This window comes from Nesoenas mayeri (assembly GCF_963082525.1).
Source record: "Nesoenas mayeri genome assembly, chromosome: 15".
NCBI classification, from domain to species: Eukaryota; Metazoa; Chordata; class Aves; order Columbiformes; family Columbidae; genus Nesoenas; species Nesoenas mayeri.
Genome location: NC_137559.1, coordinates 15,694,312 through 15,716,663, shown reverse-complemented (window position 1 = coordinate 15,716,663; position 22,352 = coordinate 15,694,312). Strand labels below are relative to the sequence as shown.

The 22,352-nt window shown below is 45.9% G+C and overlaps 1 protein-coding gene across 5 annotated transcripts; it reads right to left on the bottom strand.

The window, feature by feature from the left end:
* Window positions 1–1,686: 1,686 nt before the first annotated feature.
* Window positions 1,687–21,994, bottom strand: CCP110 (centriolar coiled-coil protein 110). 5 transcript variants are annotated; one of them, XM_080353905.1, is made up of 15 exons: window positions 21,866–21,994; window positions 19,207–19,363; window positions 18,130–18,258; window positions 15,109–16,681; window positions 13,153–13,277; window positions 12,834–13,017; window positions 11,273–11,412; window positions 10,786–10,902; window positions 10,439–10,540; window positions 10,069–10,185; window positions 9,518–9,597; window positions 8,911–8,973; window positions 8,205–8,264; window positions 7,561–7,643; window positions 1,687–3,661 (listed from the first exon to the last, which is right to left on the bottom strand). In XM_080353905.1, the coding sequence occupies exons 2-15, from the start codon at window positions 19,351–19,353 to the stop codon at window positions 3,609–3,611; spliced, it is 2,973 nt and encodes a 990-aa protein (XP_080210031.1). In that variant the 5' UTR covers window positions 19,354–19,363; window positions 21,866–21,994; the 3' UTR covers window positions 1,687–3,608. The 5 variants fall into 5 exon arrangements, with proteins under 5 accessions (XP_080210031.1, XP_080210030.1, XP_080210033.1 ...); XM_080353904.1 differs by lacking the exon at window positions 21,866–21,994 and adding an exon at window positions 20,257–20,328; XM_080353907.1 differs by lacking the exon at window positions 21,866–21,994 and adding an exon at window positions 20,257–20,328 and having other exon boundaries at window positions 10,451–10,540.
* Between the last annotated feature and the right edge of the window lie 358 nt (window positions 21,995–22,352).

Genomic DNA, 22,352 nt, shown 5'->3' with positions numbered 1-22,352 from the left:
CCTGTCCCACGCAGCCTCCTCAGCCACACACCAGGTTTTTCTGGAGAAATAGTGCACATCACTTTGAGCTGAATTCTGCTCTGCTGTCTGTAACGCGTAAACACCACCTCTACTCCTAAAGAGCCCGTGAGAGACAACTAACAGAAGCTAAACTGTGCTGGTAAACCCAAATTCACGGTATGAAACCTTCACAGAATCCCAGAGTGTCCGGGATTGGAAGGGCCCTGGAAAGCCCATCCAGTGCAATCCCCCATGGAGCAGGAACACCCAGATGAGGTTACACAGGAAGGTGTCCAGGCGGGTTGGAATGTCTGCACAGAAGGAGACTCCACAACCCCCTGGGCAGCCTGGGCCAGGCTCTGACACCCTCACCCCCAACAAGTGTCTTCTCCTCTTTCAGTGGAACCTCCCGTGTTCCAGTTCATATCCACAATAACCAGGCACCGTGCCCGGCGAGGCCTGAGGGAGGAGCCGCAGCGCCCCCGCGTGGCCGCGCCGGCCCTCGGAACGGGACACGGGACACGGGAAACACGAACGCCAGCAAAGGCCTCCGGTCCCGGGCCGGGACACACACCGCCCAGGGGCCCTGACACCGGCCCGCACCCCGGGCAGCCAAAACCACCGAGCGATAAACCTGATCTTCGGATTTCCCCAGAGAGGCGGCGAACCGCGCTGCCGGGCCAGCGGAGCCGCGGCACCCAGAGCCCCCGCTCCCGCCCGCCGCTCACCGAGGCTCCAGCGGCCCCGAGCCCCGCGGGAAGCAGCCCCGGGGGGACGAGACTGCCCCAGCCCCGCAGCCCTCGTTCGCCAGGGCCGCCTCCCCCGCGGCCACGCTCGGGAGGTCCCCGAGCCGCCCCCCCTCAGCGCCGCGGCCCCGATCTGCGGGAGGCGCCGAGGATGGCGGCTGCCCCCTCACAGGGCGCGACAGCCCGCAGCCCCCGCGGAGCCCGCAGCCGGCCTTGCCTTGCCCCGGCTCAGCCCCCCGGCCCGGCACAGAGGCGGGCAGAGCCTCCCGCAGCCTCACCAGGGGAACGCGGCCATCTTTGCCGCCCGTCATGTGGCGCCGCGCCGGGCAGCGCCTTCCGCCGCCATTTCCCGCCCCGCCCCGGGCAGCGCCCCAGAGCGGGCGGCGGCCGCGGGAGCTGCGGTGCGGGCCCTGGGCGGGAGTGCGTGAAACGCTGCTGGGGGCGGTGCCGCAGCCAGCGGCGCCTGGGGACGGGTTTGAACCCACTGCCCCTTGTCCTGTCCCTGGTTGTCACCAGAAGAGCCTGGCTCCATCCTCCTGACACTCCCCCTTTCCATATTGATCCCCATGAACGAGTCCCCTCTCAGTGTCCTCTTGTCCAGCTCCAGAGCCCCAGCTCCCTCAGCCTTTCCTCACACGGGAGATGCTCCACTCCCTCCAGCATCTTGGTGGCTGCGCTGGACTCTCTCCAGCAGTTCCCTGTCCTGCTGGAACTGAGGGGCCACAACTGGACACAAGATTCCAGGTGTGGTCTCCCCAGGGCAGAGCAGAGGGGCAGGAGAACCTCTCTGACCTACTGACCACCGCCTTCTAACCCACCCCAGGTCCCATTGGCTTCCTGGCCACAAGCGCCCAGTGCTGGCTCATGGTCACCCTGCTGTCCCCCAGTGATGTCCTCAAGTGATTTTTCAATCCAGAAGAAAAGAAATGCAGTTTGTTTTAGAGATTTTAAGTTTATTGTGAAGTATATTTTAAGTAAAAAGCAAGACTGGTGAAAATGAAATAAAGTACAAAAATAAATACACTTTTATAATGATATTACAATTCCACACAAAATAAAAAACATAAATATGTTTAAATACAAAACACATCAAGTACAAAACCAAATTCTGGCACTTGCCAAGTGAAAGGCCTCATTAAAGTTAAAAAAACGTCATGCTGCAATGTTTTATTACACACACTGGAAGCATGCTTAAAGTAAAAGAGGTTAAGATGTGAAACACAAGGTAAGCACTCACTTTTACTAGCACTTAATCTATTTTTAATTGCCTATGCTAATAATAGAGCACATAAACCAGCCTCTTTTTAACACGAGTCTTTAGCACTGACCTGTCACTGACACAGGTGATGCCATCACTGGACATTATTCTCTGGAGACGTTTCCCCCTCTGGGGACAGTTGGGAACCAACCCAGAGCTTTGGGTTCCGCAGCGTTTGGATGAACTGGGGTTCGCCCTGGTGTGAGCAATTCAGTTTACAGCATTGGGCAGCCCGCTCCAAGCTTTCAAATAAACTTCACAGCAAAGAGCCACCAAGCAGGGTCATTCTTAAAAATGTTTAGGGCAGCGTTTGGGCACTTTCCAAGCATGGAGTTTGAGGAACTTACTGCATGGCATAAAACATCTGTTGTTACCAATGGCCCCAGCTGCAGAGGACAGACTTGGTGGCAGATAAAAGCCACAGCCAGTGCCACACACTGCTGCCCAACGTTCCTCCTTCATCCCGTTTAACACAACATTTTCAGTCTCTTATCTCTCATATCCACGTCAACACGCTACAAAGCTTCCAAATTTAGGTTAGTGCCTTACAGAATTCCGCTTTCCTCAAGCTAGAACAGTATCCATCAGTAGGAAGACCAAGGTGAAGTAAGAGCACAATCTTTTCATGATAGATTTCCATAAATATGAGAATGTACCTGTTGGGATTTGGTAGAGACTTTTCTCCCCTCCTGAAAGGATGACTTTGGAACAAGGGCCTGTTAGATCATGGTAGAAGAGAAACTGCTCTGAAAAATTGTGTCTGTCACCAATGAAATAGAAGACATCCAAATTATTTTTGTGGACAACAATTTATAAGTCTAAAATAGTAAAACAATTAAAATCTTGCCTTCTGAAACTTTTGTAGAACATATACGGCTCTTTATCTTGGCCAAAAGTTGTTTCCATAAGAAAATGCAGTAGACAACAAGGTGAAAAATCCTAGGAATCTTCCAGCACAGTGGGTTGATCCACCACATGTATAAACGTGCAGTTTCAGTTTAGTAATTAAAAGTACATCTGTCTGCCCAGCAGATCATCGGGATCCATGTCTGTCCCACTCGGCAGAAACGCAAAACGGGCCGTTAGTATTTAAATTGAGGTACATTCAAAGTACATTCAAAAGGGCTGCTGACAAAGTCACTGATGGAAGAGCTTGGGTTTGGTTTGTTTTGTTATTTAACTGCTTTAACTTTGTGGTATGAAACAAACTACATACACACGACTTATTTATGGTGGCGATCATACGCAGAAATTGCAATTTTAAGTAATGCAAAAAGCATATGTTAGATGCAAGAATTAGAGTGTGAAAAAGCCACAACTGAACTTACTGTTGCCCCGTGGTGGTCTTTAGATGAACAAGATTATGAATCTTATGTGTACACAGCAGTATGAATATATAATAAGATTTAACATGCAATTTTTCCATGAGTATTAGAGCTTCACAGCCTTTTGTTACTTCAATATGGTTGTATTAATGTGTTGTCATGCGGATGTGCTAAAGTATGTGTATCATTTCTACATATACATATAGAAGACACAATATTTGAACCAGTGCTGAGAATGCCATCATAAAAAAAAACATTATCCCAGTGAGTGCTGTCGTCTTAAATTGTCACAACATTTGGCTTCTTTTTTTGGGTTCTTCCTGCATATGCTCCTAAAAATGAAGTAGAAACATGACCCATTTTACAATTAGTACTACTGGTTTTTGTAAGAGGATCATGCAACAAAAATAGCTGAAAAAGTTTAGGGTATTTTTTTTTAAGCAGTATTACATATTCAGTGGCTGCTTTTAAAATGAGTCTTCATGTTACACCTAAAATGCGTTACAAAAACTACCTATATGTTTCAAAGTAATGGCATTTTATAGTATTTTCTTCCTCAGTAACTATCCCATCATCTTTTCTGCTACTTTAAAACATCAACAACTATAAATCACAATTTTTTAAGTCTGTCACATCACCAAGTCGGAGGATAAATGACTGAGTTTAACTATGCTATGTACTACTTCTAAACAATCCATTTAAAGTATTATTCAAGTCAAAGAGTTAACTCTTCCCCTTTCCCCTGCTGCCTCATTAATAAACCAAGAGACAGCTGTAGGTTTCCATATGTCAATATACACAACCAGAATTAAAAGTGCAGTATGAATAACATCATCAGGCAGAGCCCTTAAAAACAGAAAGCAAATCTCTCCACTTGGAACAAATACATACATAAATATATACATATAAAACCATATTATACTATGCATAGCACAAGTATCTCCCAGTAGCAAGGGTTTAGCACTGCAGGCTGTTTAACAGTAGCACAACTGAGCATCTGTGCGGCTGGGGCAGTGACCCCGTGTCCAGCAGCGTGAGCCAACTCAGAGCAGGGAACGCAGGACAGCCACGGGAACGGGGCAGCAGGCAATGGGATGAATGTGACACAGTGAGTGACCAAGTGACAGAGATCCTTTTGACGCCCTTCGGTTACTCTCTGCACAGCTGCGGTGGTTACAGGTGCCCAGGGGCCACATTCAGCGCAGCTCAAAGCAGCTTTAGAAGCGCCTGCAGAGCATCTGCAGCGGGACCCCCTTACCCCCAGTGTCACTGCCCCCTCACCCCAAATGCTGCTCCCTCCTCACCCCGAGCGCTCCCCCCACTCTGGTTCCAGGGCTCTGCAGCTCACAGGGAACCCCACAGGACACCCGAGGCAGACGGGCTGTGTCAGTGATGTGACAGCACCTCTGAGCTCTCCCCAAGCGTGCTGCAGGTTACACAGGAATCTCACATACAGGACAGTATAGGGACGTATAAAGCACCCCAGCAATCTCAACTAAGGGACGGAAGAAGCCAAATAGTATTTAAGAGTTATGGTCCTTCTGAATACAATTATGACCCAGCCTATTCTAGGGGCAAGGGGAGCATTGACACGAGGCCTCTCTCCTGTGACACAAACTGACCGGCTGCTCACACACAGCGTGGCTAATGCCTTCCTGCCATGCTGGCCTGGCCCTCATACACCATAGCGCACACCTGACACTCCTGGGACCCCCACACACCTGTGTGACCCCCACACACCTCACACCCCTTTGTGACCCTCACACACCCGTGACCCTCACACCCTTTACATACCTGTGACCACGACACATCTGTGTGACCCTCACACACCACAGTGCACACCTCACATCCCTCACACACCTCACACCCCGATCTCAACCACCTCCTTTCTAACACCATCAGAGCACTCCAAATGCCCGGCCTGACACACCTATTGACCGAGCATCTCTGTCCTATTCAAAAGAATTTTAAAAAAGAATCTACAAATAAGACTATACAGATTTAGTAGTTTGCACTTTTTCCTGGACAGAACTTGTTGCCTCATTACAGATGACTGTCAAGGATCTCTCTTGAAAAGATACTTTATTGCTTCAAAATAAGGTTTAAAAAATAAACAAACAAAAAAAATCCCTATTCAACATACTGCCAAGCTTTTCACTAGTCATGTTTTATCCATATATAAAGAGAAGTATTGAAATATATTCAACTTAAGGCTTTTTCATTATTGCATAATTATGCAGATTATTTCTTTCATGCTAAGTGTTCCCCATCTACAAATTTCAGAATGCATTTCTGTTCATTTACTACAAGCTATTTAAAGGAACATATGGAAAGATTGGTATTATGCCCTGGGAACACACGTGGTGTCCAAACACTAAATGAGGTGACGTTGTGCAACCAGAACCAGCCGGCACAGAGTTGGTCAGACACGTGCTGTGAGCTCCAGGAAAGCCTCCATGGATGCATTCAATAGCTTTCCAGATACTCCACAAAGAGCGATAAGGGAAGGCAAAGGGAAATTTAGACACGTACCTCAAAGGATTCTTTTTATTGCCAAGTTATCTACTGTCACAACTTGGACAGTTATGTCTGTGACAACCTGAGGGGCTGAGCAGCACAGCACACGCTGCGGCAGAGAGGAGAGAGAAAGAACAACTTAACGGGGCGGCTGACACCAGAGCATGAATTACACGAGATGAGGGATGGCATCCAAACCTCAAATAAGTGCTGAACTTGACAGTCACAGCACCCTTGGACCACTGCTCTCTGTCACACTGCAGCTAGTGGAGGCCTTTTCTTCAGCACTCCCACTTACTAGTTCATATCGGATATGTTTTTGCAAACTTGCAAATGAAAATTTGCCTCCGTGGCTCTCTGGTTGTTAAGATTACATTGCTTACTTCATTTTCTTCTTTATATTTCTGAGAGATTATTTAGTGGCTTTGCTAATTTTTCTGTGGCGTCACCGAGCGGAGCTGAAGCAGCGCACCGCACCACTGCAGCAGCGCACCGCACCACTGCAGCGATGACAGCACTGCCTGGAGCCTCGGCAACAGAAAAACACAATGAACAAACCTTGGCTGTCATCTCATTGTTTGCTTTTTTAATTTTGCCCTCCTTTATTTTTCACTTCTTCAACCTGCAGCACTCCAGCTGTGTACGCAGAGTCTCTTACTACACATTCTTCTACCACCACGTCTCTTGGCTTCACAAAGTGCTATGGAAAGACCAAACACTCTGGCAAAATATCGTGTTTAAACAGTGCACATGCTGCGCTAAACCTCAGATCCTCCCTGCCAGGGCACTTAATAAACGGAGAATTTCTCTTATAGGAATGGTTTAATAACTTAATAAATAAAGATAATTCAGTTCACTACAGAAAACAGTTGGAAATCCTACTACATTATCATTTGGAAATGCTACTACATTATAATTTGCCTTATTTGCCAAAAATTCCCAATTTTTATACTTTACTCATGCAACACTCCTGTGAGAACAAAGTGTAATTAAGACCTTAAATGGTTTTTAGATGTATAAATCACTTTAAGCTTTGATAAATTATGGTTTGTCACTTAAATTTAAAATCTGATTAAAAATGTGGAAATTGTATCAGATGTTTCACAGTGGTTTATTCCCTTCATGCTGGAACGGGCTGAAAACTGAGAGGTTTGGCTCTACTATCAAACCTTTTCAATAGAAGGTCAGCGATCAGTGAGATCTGTATGCAAGTTGGGGAACACTCCACTTTGAAAATCGGATCATTAAGACAAACATCCTGTAAGATACTCCAGTAATATCTACAACTTGAGGACTGTCTGATGACTGAACACCGAGCTGACACTGTCCTTTCAACACGCTTCGTGGTGAAGACGAGTTACACGTGTGCACAGAACTGAGGGTCTAATGACACCAGGATTCTAATCCACGCCTAGTTTGACTATTATTGGCTTCTCCAATAGGTACAGTGAAGAGATCTGGCACACATTTTTATGATCGGGCAACTGGGGAGTGAAAGCAAATGAGCTGCGCAGCACATTCCATATCCTGTGCTTATAGAACCTGAAAGTGGATGGTTAAGGTACCAGCACGTGTGTTTGAAGAGACAGATTAAATGTCAAGACATAGCAAAGCGGGTGCACAAGAAAAGGAAAACAATATATCCCCCATTTACTTTTGCTAATTTACTAATAACTTACTTACTACAAGATCCAAGCATCAGTTTTCTACACACCTGAAAGAGCCTTGTTAGACACTCTGCTCTCTGAGGCCTTCTTTCTATTTTGCTCAACCCCCTTCATTGAGGTCTTAGGGGTTCTAATTAAATATAAAAGAGTTAATAAGTCACTTGCATCAAAGTTGAAAGGCTGTATCCAAAATATAAAGGCACTATCAAACTGCGTTTGGCATGAAAACATTTTCTAGTGTCTCCCAAGCCGTCTCCTGAGCACATGTACAATTCCTACTGACATTATTATGGCTTAAGCAGATGCATTAAATGGGAGAACATCTCCCCATCAGCCGATTTTTACAACTCAGTTCGAGAAACCAATTCAGTTCAGACACCGCGGCGTCACAGTCTACACGTACAAATACATTAAATTAAGTGGAAGCAAAGCTTCATGGAATGAATGTTACAAATAGAAATGCTGGAACACAGTGTAAATGGAGACAATACACGAGAGGATGAGAACACTAAATACTTCCTTCAAGTATCAGGTATAATGAAGCTCCATCACTCTCTCAAAATACCACGAGAATTAGTTTTATTCTGAACAAGAGTTGCCCCAGCATATGCAAATATGATTCAGAAATCACTGTGCTCTTGCACTTTGCATTTACGTTCATTTTCAGACTCTAAGCATGCAGTGCCCTTACCCTTGTCTGCAAAGCAGCCTGTGAACGGGGGCGTTCTGTCCTTGATTTGGTTGAAGCACCCTGTTAAAAGACAAACTCCTATTACTGCTGTTTCTTTTCTTTAAACATACAAAAATCTCGTAAGGAACACTGAATTACGCATCACGTTTCGCATAAAATGCTCACAAAACGTGTAGGCAAATATGGGAGGAATTAAAATTCCAGAATAGGATTGCTCCTTTCATTATTTAAAACAAAATAAAAATAGAGCACAGATAGAACCGGGTTCCTACTCATTGATCAGAACAGTCAGGAAAAAAAAGGATTGAATTGCATATTGAAGCGTGAACGTTTCCTCACAACTGAAAGCTGCTTATTTTCTGACAGCTTTCTAAAGATATCAATGATCACACTGCAAAGTGATGGGAAGAACAGTAGTGCTGTCAAACTGAAGCTTCAGAGATACTAACAGTGTATCTCTCAGAAAAACCTCAAACCTGAGCACAGAGATTTAAAGCCATAAATAAATAACATCTGAAGATGAAATTTCAGAACTGCCTTAGAATAAATATTTTCTAATGAGCTAATGAACCCCTTTCTCAGCTGATGCTAAATCAGATTTGATCACTGGCCATCAATTGTGGCAGGAATTGAGCGGACTGATGGCAACCCAGCAACGCAGATCTGAGAGTCTACAATTCTTTAAAAGCTCGTCATCTTCACTCACCGGCTTTCAGGAGTTTTTTGCTTTATGATTATTTTTTTACTTGGCATTCCCATTTCCGAAGCCCTAGGGAAACAAAGGTATCGAAACATTACAATAAAACCATCATCTAGGTCTTAAACAGGGACAGCAAGAGCAAACCCACCCAGGACCCCCACCCACACCCCCCTGGCAGAGCACTAGTGCAGACTGTCACTTTTGTGGCACAAGTGTTTGGTCCCTGTGTCGCAGGGTAACATCTGCCACATCTCCCCAAAAACTTTGCCAGAGATAGTTTAACAAGTATCTCCAGGGCTAAGCACTTCAGAAAGATTGATCAAATAACTTGGAGCACTTTTTACAATGTACAAAATCAACCACAAAGTGCACGGAGATCCCTTTGCTCACCATCAAAATACACAACTTAGAACTAACCTTTTTCTCCCATACAAACAATAAGTTTCTTAAAAGTAAGAGCAAACTACTATTAGTAAATAACCACACACCTCAAGACTTCTTTTATTCATTCCTCCCAGCCTGCAAAGCAGCTGTTACCCCAAAACCATCGCTTCACTGTTCCCAATGTCTCCTCCCATCCCCGCACCCCCGTCCAAGGCAGAACCGCACGTACTTCATGTATTTCTTCCTGTCCAGAGACTTCTGTGTGGCTGTGGAAAGCGTCACCCTCTCCCTTGGGCTCTTCACTTTATCCTAACAAAGCAAAAGGAAAGAACCAACAGTAACAATAGTCACTGCTCTTACAGAGCTCAACCCCATCTCATCTGCCCCAACATAAAAACAGCCCCACCAGTGTTTTCAGTACTGAGCTCACATTCAGGCTGAATTCAAGGGTTATTTTCTTTCTTAAAATTATAGGATCTACATTATGGTATACAAACTTTTAAAATCTGATAATATAAGGAACTCTTATTTAAAGCGTGAACTTTTCGTTATTACTTTCACCATGTTTTCCATTCTATTTTTATGCACTAAAAGTTTCACCATTTAAATCTCCTACTGCAGTGATGTCTTTTTATTTGACGACAGTACCTACAGAAGCACAATTAAACAAGAAATTAGATTTTAAAAGCTTTTTACTGGGTGAGGAAGAATCTCTTGAAAGCAAAATGATTCAATACTTAAACTCTTAGCACAATTTACATTCTCTTGACTAGAACCAACCATTAGCCTGAGCATCTTCTCTTTACGAACTTCACGATTGTGACGCAGAATATTCATTCTTTCCGATGCCTCCATTGTAAAAAAGATGTCGTGGATGTCATACAAAGCAGCTCGCAGCTGGAAAGAATAATTAAAATTACAACCAATTATTTGGTTAACAGTCCCATGGTTTCAATCATCAAGCTCCTCTTGCTTTCAATCTAAACACTTGAAAAGATCATTTTAAATTCTCTTAATGAGTGGGCACAAAAATGGAATCTTCTCTTCAGGGCCACAGTTTAAACTTTTGGCGTTGTTCAAAGTCACTGTATTTATTCTACAAAAGCAGAATAGCTAGGGAAGATGTTTTACGAAGTTAAAATAGCGTCACCTGAGCCATTACTCTCTCATGCAGGGACGCGTCTTGCGCTGAAACGTTTCCTCTTTTCAATGGTGCTTCAGACTGGAAAGTTCTGATGAACTCCATAGTATCCTGTAGAAGACGGAAAAATGAGATGAAGCACAAAGCACAATCCTGCAGGAGAAAGGACCGTTTCACACTGCGAGCAGGACGCGCAGCCCTGGCCCTGGTGACACTGAGCAATGTGACACTCACATGTCCACTGATGGACATTCCCAAATCCTTCCAACAGAAAAAGCACCATTTCACCTGACAATTCAAGACAGCAGCAAAAACAAGCAGGAGGAGAAGCTGCATAATGAAAACGCTGATCTTACTTTTACAGTCTGCTTAAGATGTTTCAGTTTCTCTGTCTGCAGGAGTCTCCGAGTGAGAAACCCCTTGGCCACAGCAGTGATCTTGTCAAACTTCATCTGTATCTCTGGACTGAAAACCTTCAAAGAAAAGAAGCAGCTTCTAAACATTCCATAACAAAGCACGAATTATGAATTATTTCTCAAATAACATCAACCATGTGACATAGGTTTTCAAGTAAGAAAGCAGCTGTTGAAGTTTCAGCTAGGTCAGAAGAACCCACCATTATATTAACTTAGCAGAAGCAAAATATTGTTATATTATTATTTTGCATATATGAACGCCGAGAAAAATATCCTATATCTTTCTCTTGCGTAATCAAAGTTGATGTAGGAAGGGATACTAATTTCTGCAAGATTTATTACTGCGCAGCTATTACAATGTTACCAGTGTCTTACAATAACCAGAGGGCTTTTTAAGCTACAAATAAACCCCTTTTCCCCACTTTACCTGAGTCCACCTGGTTTTGATCCTGTTACTTGGCCGAGACACTGAGGTTTTTATAACTCCACTACCTGATGGGCCCCAGAGGAAGAAGGAAGTTTCGCTTGTTGAAGCAAAGCTGGTGGGTGTTGTAGCATGAGCAAAACCTGCACAAAACGCAGAACGGACAGTTCAACACACGGACTTTGTCCATGAAGTAACGACTGCGTGTGCGTATACACACACACACAGAACCATTTCAGCTGGAACACAAATGCAGCACTCCATGAAAACAACAAATGTAGATAAAAATCAAGCGCATATACAAACTTTAACTCTGGTTTCAGTCAGGAAGCCTTTTTGGGCTTAAGAACAAAGCAGCTCCCAGTGCTGGTGCGTATTTTTATTCAAGCTGCAGATTATATTACTTAGTATTGGGAGGAAAAATACCCATATGCTACAGCATGGAAAAATCACTTCCTTAACGTTAAAATTGCTACAGAAAATCTTATTCACAAAGCATCTCAAAGAAAATGGTCTTAAAGTGTTTAATGCCACTATCACGGATCCTAAAAATGAAGGGGGAATAATTATGCAGTTCAGCAATTTTACTCTCAAATGGAAGTCCCTTTGCTGTTTGCCTGCTAGAATATCCAATTCCCACCTGCATTCGGTAAGTGCACTTTAATTCACTCAAGAAACAGAACTAAGCTTGGAGGCAGCAGCTTCGTTTACAGGGTCAATTACAGGCAAGAAGCAACCTCTCTATTTCAGATTCATCTCCCAGCAAAATCTGCCAGCAAGACAAAGCACAAGCTTTTGTTTTGGAGCACAAGTGCGATGGGAGCGGCTGAGGGACCTGGGGGGTTCAGCTGGAGAACAGGAGCTGAGGGGAGACCTTCTGATCTCTGAACTGCCTGAAAGGAGCTTGGAGCCAGGGGGGTCGGGCTCTGCTCCCCAGGAACAAGCGCCAGGAGCAGAGGAAACAGCCTCAAGTTGCGCCAGGGGAGGTTGAGGTTGGATGTGGGGAACAATTTCTTCCCCAAAGGGCTGTGGGGCATTGGAACAGGCTGCCCAGGGCAGTGCTGGAGTCACCATCCCTGGAGGGCTGGACAGACGGACATGAGGTTCTCAGGACATGGGGCAGTGCCAGGGGTGAGTTGTGGTTGGACTTGATGATCTTGAGGGTCTTTTCTACCAAAATGATTCTATGAACCTAATGTGGAGGAGGTGAAAGGTGTTCCCTGCAGGTAAGACCCCAGCTGAGCCCCAGCGACGTCCTGTCCCACCTGCGCAGCCACAGCTGAGGACAAACGTCCTGTGCACAACACAACCCCCCCTTGCCCTCCATCCCTCATCTGACTCTCAGCCTGTTCTCCTCAAACATGCCCTGGAACAACTAGACGCAAATGGAGCAGCACAAGGACGGCTGGAACTGCGCTAAACGCCACCGAGGCAAAAATGCAACAGAGAACTGGTTCTGCGGACGCTGTGGGCAGCTGAGGGCAGCAGCTGTGGGACAGGAACAGCTCGGTCACCCGCACAGCACAGTCCTCCATCCACTCACGTTCTGCGCTTGCGGTTTTACCGATGCTGGTGGAGTTGGCGTGTCGGACGGCCTCCAGCTCAGACTCCACGCTTTCCAGCGAGCCGCTTTCGCTCTTCTTCCTCCACTCCAACTCCATCCTGCTGTTAATATTCACTTTGGAAATCTCTATTTCTGTTGTAGCAATCTTCTTTCCTTTTAACTTCCTCTCCTGCTCTTCCAGTTCCTACAAAAGACAGAATCAACTATTAGACTATTTTCTAACTCTGCAAAGCAATAGAATATACATTTTAAACCCAAGTGCTTCCTGACAAACTGCAATACAACATACACGACCTTTGTTTAGAGTGTTTTACCTTACCTTCTGCAATTTCTCCTGTTCCCTCTCCTGTTCCGCTATCAGGATCGACAGTTGCTGTGCGTGCTGTTCTTCAAGCCTCTTCCTCATTTCTTCAAAGGCCAACATTTTGTTTTTTAAAATATCTTCTGAGAAAACACATTGCAGAGAATCAAGCATTTAATATCGTCTGTGCGAGTTTGCCATAGATATACATGCTTTAAAAAGGAGCAATTGGCATTATCAGTAAAAAAGTACAATTTATCTTCCATGCCAAGTTTCCATTATGTGTTGCAAAGAACCTCATCAGTTACTACAGCTCTTCAAAATATTTGAATATTCATATTTGGGGAATAAGCATGTGAATGTGTGGCAGAATGCAAACCCCGCTCTGTCCCCCTCCCTCCTTCGCTATGGAAGGAGCAGACATATCTCCCTCTCTCTGCTGCTTGAGCCTGACAGCTGCTCCTGTTTGGCCCCAGAGCCCCTGGCCAGGGCCGTTAAGAGACAGGAGAAGGGAGCGCAGAGGTGCCAGGAGCTGCTGGGCGCCCGCGGCCAGTGTGGGGGATGTTTGGAGGCTTCAGGGGCACCCACAGCCAGTGTGGGGTGCAGAGAAGCTTCTGGAATGCCCACAGTCAGATCTGATCAGGCTATAAAAACAGGATTCCCGTGGAGACTCCGCCCCTTGCGCGGATCTCTTGGAGCACGAGCTGAGCCGCTGCCGCCGGGAGCCGCTGCCCCCGGGACGGAGACTCCGCTTGCCTTGCGCCACGGTGTGAGTAAAACTAACCCTCGCGGGATTGCGAGTGTATCTGCTTTCCGTGCACATTTGCACGTGTATTTATACTTTCCGTGCACATTTTCCGTGCTCAATACGAGCACGTGTACAAATTAATCCTCACAGAATCGCGAGTGTATTTTCCTCCCGTGTTTTCACATAAGCACGTGTAATATTCCGTGCACATTTGCACGTGTATCTCTCCTCGCAGGATTGCGAGTGTATTATAAATTTCCCCTCTCAGAATCGCGAGTGTGCACTTTCCGTACTCAATACGAGTACGTGTGTCCCTTTAAAATAACCCCACACCGTGCTCAGGCAAGTGTGGGCTCTGCCCGGACTCAGGGCGGCTCCGGCATTGTTCTGGTGAAGCCACGTGCATGCACTCTGTGGACCTCCTGTTGTGTTAGTTGCTGACCCTTAATGATTCTCCTCAACCGATATCCAAACCTGTATTCAAGTCACTTTTGGAGTGCTAAACCCTGTTTCTCACCGGTTTAATACAAGTTGATTTGGACCCTGCTGTCCCTTAAACTAACCTCGGGGGGCCTCTGTGACAGAATGGAACAGCAGTAACATCAACCGTGGCTGTATTAAAATAGGGACACAAAAAATCCTGCTCTGAGAGCAGTATAATTACACTTGTTCATGGGAATTAATATGATTTATGCCACTTCAGCTTGATTTGGTAGAGACACAGATATAACAGCCTTGAACTGGAAGAAAATACCTATATAATGGTACAAGACAGTATTTTCTTAGTGAAACTAAATTCAAATTTCTCCATCCAAATGTGTAGCTAGTATTTGTGGTGTTAAATGATACCCCTGAGAATAAACACTCAATTCACAAAACCGATAGCATTTTGGTTGACGCTTCTTCACATTGTTCAATCAAGTATTTGTTACAAGTTGCTGTTACAAGACTCTTGACTCCAAGCAACTGCCAAGACAGCAGTTCTGCCATTCCGGAACGGTTACAAATGGCTCAGGTAGAAAGCTGAATTTCGGAATTCGTCATGAAGTGAAAATTAGAGAAAGAATGAAGTCACTGAAAAGATAATTTACGCTCAGTAAAACTTTAGCCTTTGATTTATATATTGATTTAGAACCACCAATGACTAACGATCATCGGGTTTTTTTCCTAAAAGACTTAGACACTGAGAAGCTTCAGAAAACGCGGCAACTCTAGTGATGTGTTACCTGCTACCGCACTTCCAGGGGCTGAATTCTTCGGGATGTAAACCGATCTCACAGCGTATTTCTGGTCCTGCAACCACTGCTGCTCTTGTTCTTCCATTCCAGCTGTTACAACACAGGGACTGTTTTCTTTTTGGCAATTGGCAGCGTCCAAATCAAGTCTACGTTTCACCTTTTCGAAACTATTTTCTGGAAACTGCTCGCTTGCCAGGGCAACGCTTGGCGTGTCCATCTGCTGGCACATGTTCTTGCTCTGCATTAGCAGCGGGGACGGGTTTTCTACGTCATAAGATTTATTGAGCTCTACTGGAGAATTACATTTCATGTTTTCCAGCAAAGCGGAGGGTTTGGTCTCATTCACAGCCAGGAGCTTCTGTGTTCCTGCAGCCTGACTGACAGCAAACGCTTCACTGGATTTTGGAGGGATAGGATCAGCGCTGGTCTCTGTTTTATATGTCCCTCTGCCGTCCAGCGCTGTCCGTCCTTCCGGGGCAGCCAGCAACGCTGCTCTGCCTTCCGAGTGCCCAAAAGAAAGGCGATTTGCTTTGCCGACCCCCACCCCGTCACCAGGGCCCAAGGAATTCCTGTGGGCACCGGGAGCTCTGTTGGGGTTCACCAAGTCCAGCAGGAACTTTGGCGCTGACTCAGACACGTTATTTTTATCTGCGAGATCTTGCATGATTAAATCCATCGCTCTACTCTTGCCTTTAGGACTCAACTCGTAAGCATTCACGGGGTTACTTATGACGATGTGTCCCATCGATAAAGGTCTTGGGCGTCTCCGGTGCATTTTAGGGCTCATGCTTGGCTCCGGGCTCGGTAATTTGGAGTAAGAGCCTGTGAGGCTCCTAACAATGCTGCTGTCACGATCAAACATTGAAGTCTTTTTAAATTCTTCCTCCGAATCGGAATCCACCGATGGGGGTGGTGTTCCAACTCTCATAGGTATGTCCACCTTTGAAAAACTGGACAAAGCTGATATACTTGTGCTATTTGTATGAGCAGAGGCACCTTGGAGAAGGGTGTTTGATTTATTAAGACCGGGCTTATCAAGTGTGGGAGCGGCGCAAGTCCTGCCTGTAAGCTTTGCTCTTTCTTTCACAGAGTCAGTTGTTTTAACCCCATCGTTTTCTTTATCTGAATGACTTTCGCTCACGCTCCTCTTGGAGTTACTTTTGGAGCTCCGCTTGCTTTGCTCTTTCTCCACGCACTCCCTGGATTTCTTCAGCAGGTTCTGCAGACCGGTGCCACACGGGTCCTTCTGGGACACGAGCTTGTCACATGCGGTGTCGGGATACGCGGCCCTCAGACACGGGGCGGCTCTGCGGTGACCCTCGCTTTGCTCTGAAAACACGTTTTCTTCCACTGCTTTAGCTCCCCGTGTCACACTGGGTGTCACCTGCCCGGCGCTGTCCGGTGGCCCCGGCGTTTGCGCCGGCTCCGCGGGACCAACATCAGAACACAAACCAACGTCTGACGGAGCTGCCAAGTCAGTCGGAGCTTTGGAAGCCGGGTCAGGACAAGTATTCTCAGCCTCTCGTGCATTCATGTCACTCCCACCAGGTCCTTTCCTGATCTGCAAATCAAAATCGAAAAATAAAAAAGAAATCATGTATTTTGGATGAAATTTCCTCAAATCGCTGCAAGCGTCACCTGAAGAATTCTGCTAAAAAACAATGCAAATTTTCAGTTTGACTGCTACCAATTTCCTTCAAATTACACAGAGTGCAGCGCTCTTTGCAATGAGAAAAAAAGATTATTGGAATTAAAACGTGAATTTGAATGATGGTCCGCTCAGAATTTTTACTGATACCAAGGACCTGAAAGCAAACGTGCTCTTCTCTTCACAAGGTAATTTGGACATATTCACCTAATTTTGTGGTTTCAAATTATCTTCCAAGATTCCTCTTAAAATATGAAAACACCTTTACATTAAATGAGAAATGTAATTGAAAAAAAAATCAGCATGAAATATTGGTTAACCTACAGACAGCTGGGAAGAAATCAAAATAGTTCCTAACACAAATAGTGGAATATTTTGTAATTTCTTTCCTAATCCAGAGGCAATGAAATATGAAATGTTGTTCATCAAGTACTTGAATAAACAACTTCATTTAAGTGAGAATTACATGCTACTTCTAGCCAGCATTTGTTTAAAAGGATTCTCACACTAAGGTTATCCTATGGGTTATCCTATGTACTGTAACTCAGTTATCAAGAGGAAACCTTTTAAAAATACCCTTACTTTTGTATTTAATTGTATTGTTCTCTGTGTGCTCCCCAAAGCCCAGCACACGACACAAACCAGGACGGTACATTTGTCACCTCAGGAACTCAGCAAACCAAATGGGAACTGTACTTGTTTAAGCAAGAGGTGAATTTAAAGACCGTTACAACTGTTGCAAAGACAAAGGCTCCCACTTGATGAGATGGAATTAATAGTCTTTTCAACTTCAATCTCTACTAAACTCATCACTGAAGCAGCAAAGAACACAAAATAGCTGCAGTAAAATTATAAAGCACACAAAACAACTGCGAGTTGTTGTGAAGGCAGTTTTATTTCTGTAATTAGTTGAGGTTGAATATGGATTATTTTCTGATTAAACTACAAGCTTGCAAATCGGGTGGTTGGATTAGATGACCTCTGAAGGTCCATTCCAATCCAAACTGCTCTGTAATTCAGTGAAATAAAGCAAACCAGCTGCACCAACTCCAGGGGTTGTCTGTTTGTCTTTACAATCCAGTTGTTTCAAACAGTTACAAAAATAACAGTCGCTCACGTGCTGTGATCTGCCTTTTGTACGCACCAAAACAAGCAGAACAGCACGTCCCATGCATTACAACAAACATCAATGCTATCACTCAAAATCAATTATCGGGTGACACAGGACAAAATACTATCAAATGCTGGTTCTGTAGCGTTAACCGCTATTAATTCCACGTTTATATTGTGAATGCTTTCTCAGAATGTCTGTAAGCAGCTGCTTTCTCTCAAGGTGTAAGGCAGCTTTGGACTAACGGTACCTGAACATTTTCTAGAATCTCCTGCACACGATTCAGTAAAGCTCTTTTCTGAGAGTTCCGTCTCCAGGTCTCCAGATCCAGTGCTTTCTGCTTATATTGCTGGATTTCCTTTTTCTTTTCAGGGCTGAGCTGCAAAACAGGGCGTAAGAAACACAGTTTATAGCAACAAATGCGAATTTCAATACGAAATCACAGAAATAAATTAAAACGAAAAGCAACAGAACAACAGAAGAACAACAATCATCCGAGATGGAAGATACACAAAATGCCTTCTTGGCACACATGCAAATGAACGTGAATTTAAATGGTAGTTTATGAAACACTTGTATTGACGTTACACAATACAGCACCAAGTTAAAACAACCCAGGGCTCCGAGTGCAGATCTACAAAACCACATCTACAAGAATTGGTTTCACAGAGTTCTACAAAATTAATTATGCATTTCTTCTATGAAACCTTAGAATATCCACTCATTTGTAAATTAAATAGATGGTTATGTCTCCAATGTATATCCGTATGATGGGTTTTGGAGATGGTTGTTCCAGCATCTCTCCGGTCACACGGACTCAGCTGCACAACCACACAAACAACCCGCCTTCCGCTGGGCATCGAGCATTAAACATCGAATGACTTAACAGAACTGATGAGCCTGGGAAATACGTTAGAGAAAGCTGCAAACACATGCAAAAATACATTTACTTAAAAGCTTTTTAATTATCTCAGTATTTGCTTTTCTTTGACATTTTCAAACAAACTCACTATTTGGACTGTCAATATGATTTTACGTGAAGTTAAGCCCAGCAGTAACATTCTTCTATTTAACACCACAAACACTTTTACTCCCCTTGTGAAGGTAACAAATTGCACAGAATGAAAGCAAATGTAGTCAATACGACAGAAGTACATTTTACCCCTTTACTTTGTAAAATTAAGGTTCGGAATGCTTAGAATACAGCAAGCGGCAGGCCAGAGCACACCTCAAACACCTGCACCTTCAGAAGAATCACTACATCTGGGCAACAAAGCAAGAGCTGAAGGCACAGTCAGTGCACCAGGGAAGGAAAAAAAGCCCTTACCAGAGGGGAAAGCACAGGAATCCCATGGAATTGAATGAGGGAGATGTTTTTCTGTTGAACAGCGAAAGCGGTTTCTCTTTTTATTGCTTCTGCTTGGATTCTGGAAAGATGCTTCTTACAGAATATTTCATAGTCTTCCATCTTCATGTTAACTAAGCTGCAAAGAATAACAGTGTTACTATTGCAAGACCATGAAGAGAAAACACTAGCACAGCTAAATTTGTATCACTATATTCTGGGAAACAAAATTTACATTAGAAAACTCAATTAAGTTTCTCTTCCTACTATCATTAACAAAAGCTGCAAAGCTGGTTTTGTTTTCCCATATAAACACAGAATCTGCATGAAAAAAGACAATCACAGGTACACCGAGAAAAAGGCACTGAGATAATCAAGGTTTACAAAACTACACACGCAATGGATAATTGTAACAATTTCTATCAAAGACTTAATCTTTAAGGTCTCCCATGAGTATTAAACAGCTCTTACCAATCGTAAAAAAAAAATTTAAAAAATCGCAGGCAAATTTTAAAAATTAAAAGAATGAACCTGGTACTAAAGACGAGCCTTTATATATATTTAGGGGCCTGAGAGGAATTGGTGTCTCATTCCCATGAGTCTCCTCCTGCAGGAACAGCTGCCGGTGATGCCACAAAAACACCAATTCCAGCCCCGTCTCCTCAGCGCCGGGCAGGGCTGGGGGGAACCCGGGCACGGCCAGGGGGGAACCCGGGCACGGCCGATCACCGCCTGGCCCGGCCTCATAGCGCTTTGTTCCCCCGTCACCCGCGGCCCAGCTCGGCCACGTCCCGCCGCGCCGAGCCCGCCACAGGCCGCCCCACTGCGCCCGGGCCCGGGCGGCGGCCTCTCCCTCGGCTCCCCCGCCCCGCAGCCCCTCTCGGGGCAGGTGGCACCGGCAGGGCCGGGCCTGGGCCCCGCAGCCCTTCCCGCCCGGCGGCAGCGCGCACACCCCAGCCGCTCTTCCCAACCCCCGGGGCAGGGCCCGCCGAGCAGCCCCCGAGACCCCGCGTTCCCAGCACCGCTCGGTACCTGCGCGAGCGCGGAGCCGCGAACCAGCACCCAGCAACACCCGCACGGAAATGACCCGCGGCCTCCGCAACTGCCCCGCCCCCCGAAACAGCCACGCCCCCTGTGAAGCCACGCCCCCTGGTCGCCGCCCCGCCCGCTCCCCGGTTCTTTCGCGGTGCCGCCCGCGCCAGGTCCGGACAGTCCGGTAGCGCCTTCCTCACAGAGCCACGGGATGTGAGGGGTTGGAGGGCCCTGGAAAGCCCATCCAGTGCAATCCCCCCATGGAGCAGGAACACCCAGATGAGGTTACACAGGAAGGTGTCCAGGCGGGTTGGAATGTCTGCACAGGAGACTCCACAACCCCCTGGGCAGCCTGGGCCAGGCTCTGCCACCCTCACCCCAAACAAGTTTCTTCTCATCTTTCAGTGGAACCTCCTGTGTTCCAGTTTGCACCCATTGCCCCTTGTCCTGTCCCTGGTTGTCACCAGAAGATCCTGGCTCCATCCTCCTGACACTGCCCCTTTCCATCTTGATCCCCAGCAATGAGTCCCCCCTCAGTGTCCTCTTGTCCAGCTCCAGAGCCCCAGCTCCCTCAGCCTTTCCTCACACGGGAGATGCTCCACTCCCTTCAGTGTCTTCAGCATCTCCCTTCAGCTGGAAATGATCAGGTCTAGGAAGGGACCTGAGCTCGATCTGCGCAGCTCCTCACACACCCGAGCCCCGTGGGACACACCTGCCACCTTTGGGTGAGCTCCCAGCTGCGATTCCAGATGGGTGAGGTGGGACCGGGGTCATCCTGGCTCCCACCCCGGGGCTCCCACCCTGGAGCTGAGCCAGCCGCCCTGTGGGCATGAATGAAGTCTGTCCTGCCATGTCACCTCAAATCCCCTATGGCTGAGCAGTCCCCGCACAGCCAGGACCACAGACATGCCAGCAGGTATCGATTTCATGGAACATGCTGCGCTGAGGCAGATAAACGCGAGAACTTGTTCACAGCCCCTTTGGGACAGCAGCGGTGTCACCGCAGACATCCTGTCCCGCCCCAGCTGGGCCACCCACTACAGGAACAGGAATGAGATCCGGGAGGCAGGTCCAGAAATACACACCTGTGTGCCAGCACCTGGCCCAGCCAAAATTAACACAGATCTATGGAAATATTGAGGTCGCAGTGAGCGTTTAGAGATGTCAAAGCTGTCACTCTTGTTTAAAAAACAACCCCTTCATCTGTTACCTCTTCAACGTGTTAAATCTTATTGATTTTTTTTAAATCTTCATCTTTAATATGAAGTGATTTAGTTGTTTATCAAAAGATTTTTAAATGTGTAAGACAGTTAATTAGATGTTCCATTATTTGTTATGTGTCTGCATATATGTCTGATTTTTCTCAGATACACCTGGCAGGAGCACAAAACCATAAACAGAAAGCATCTGAGATGCTCCAAACCAGCTAGGACAATATGTGACAAAGATTATCTCGGCTATTAAAACAAAACAAACTCCTCTAGACCTAGTTTAACAGACGGCCCGGTGCCTGTCCCACCTCTGGCTGGCAAGAGTTCCTCACCGCACAGTCAGCTTCTTCCCATCCTTCCCACAGAGAACACAAAAACCAGTCAAAATGCTCACTTACGTTAAGGCAAACTCCTTCCCTTGCTGTGCTGTTCTTTTCTAGGCCGAGCAGCCGGTTTGTTCTGTTCCCGCCGCTTTCCCGGGGTGATGCTCTGTCCCCTCAGCTGGTGTCACAGGAACTGCTGCCCTGGGTTTGGGTTGTGACAGGCGGGAATGCATAGTTAGATGTGAGATATATACAATATATGTAAGGAATGTTTAAGGAAGAACGGGTGTTTTTATATAACTGAGGACCTGGCGCCTGACCCCAGCAGGGGGGAAGGACCGAGACACATCGGACTGTGAATCCTTAATGTAAAACACAGTCTTTTCCTGGAATATATACTGCTACCTGTATACATACTGATACCTGTATTTACAAGTTAATTTAGGAGGAAGGACTGAGAGACATCAGACTATGAATCCTTAATGTAAAACAGTCTTTTTCCATAATATATGCTGATACCTGTATACATAGTGATACCTGTATTTACAAGTTAATTTAGGGG

Bases quoted from the DNA above. Each gene is read 5' to 3' on its own strand.
- CCP110 (XM_080353905.1), bottom strand. From the start codon at position 19,353: ATGAAGATGGAAGACTATGAAATATTCTGTAAGAAGCATCTTTCCAGA. The intron at 13,278-15,108 runs GTAACACATCAC...GTGTTTTCTCAG, and splicing joins CCCTGGAAGTGCGGTAGCAG to AAGATATTTTAAAAAACAAA. The intron at 9,598-10,068 runs GTTGGTTCTAGT...TTGCTTTGTTAG, and splicing joins AGAAGATGCTCAGGCTAATG to GATAAAGTGAAGAGCCCAAG.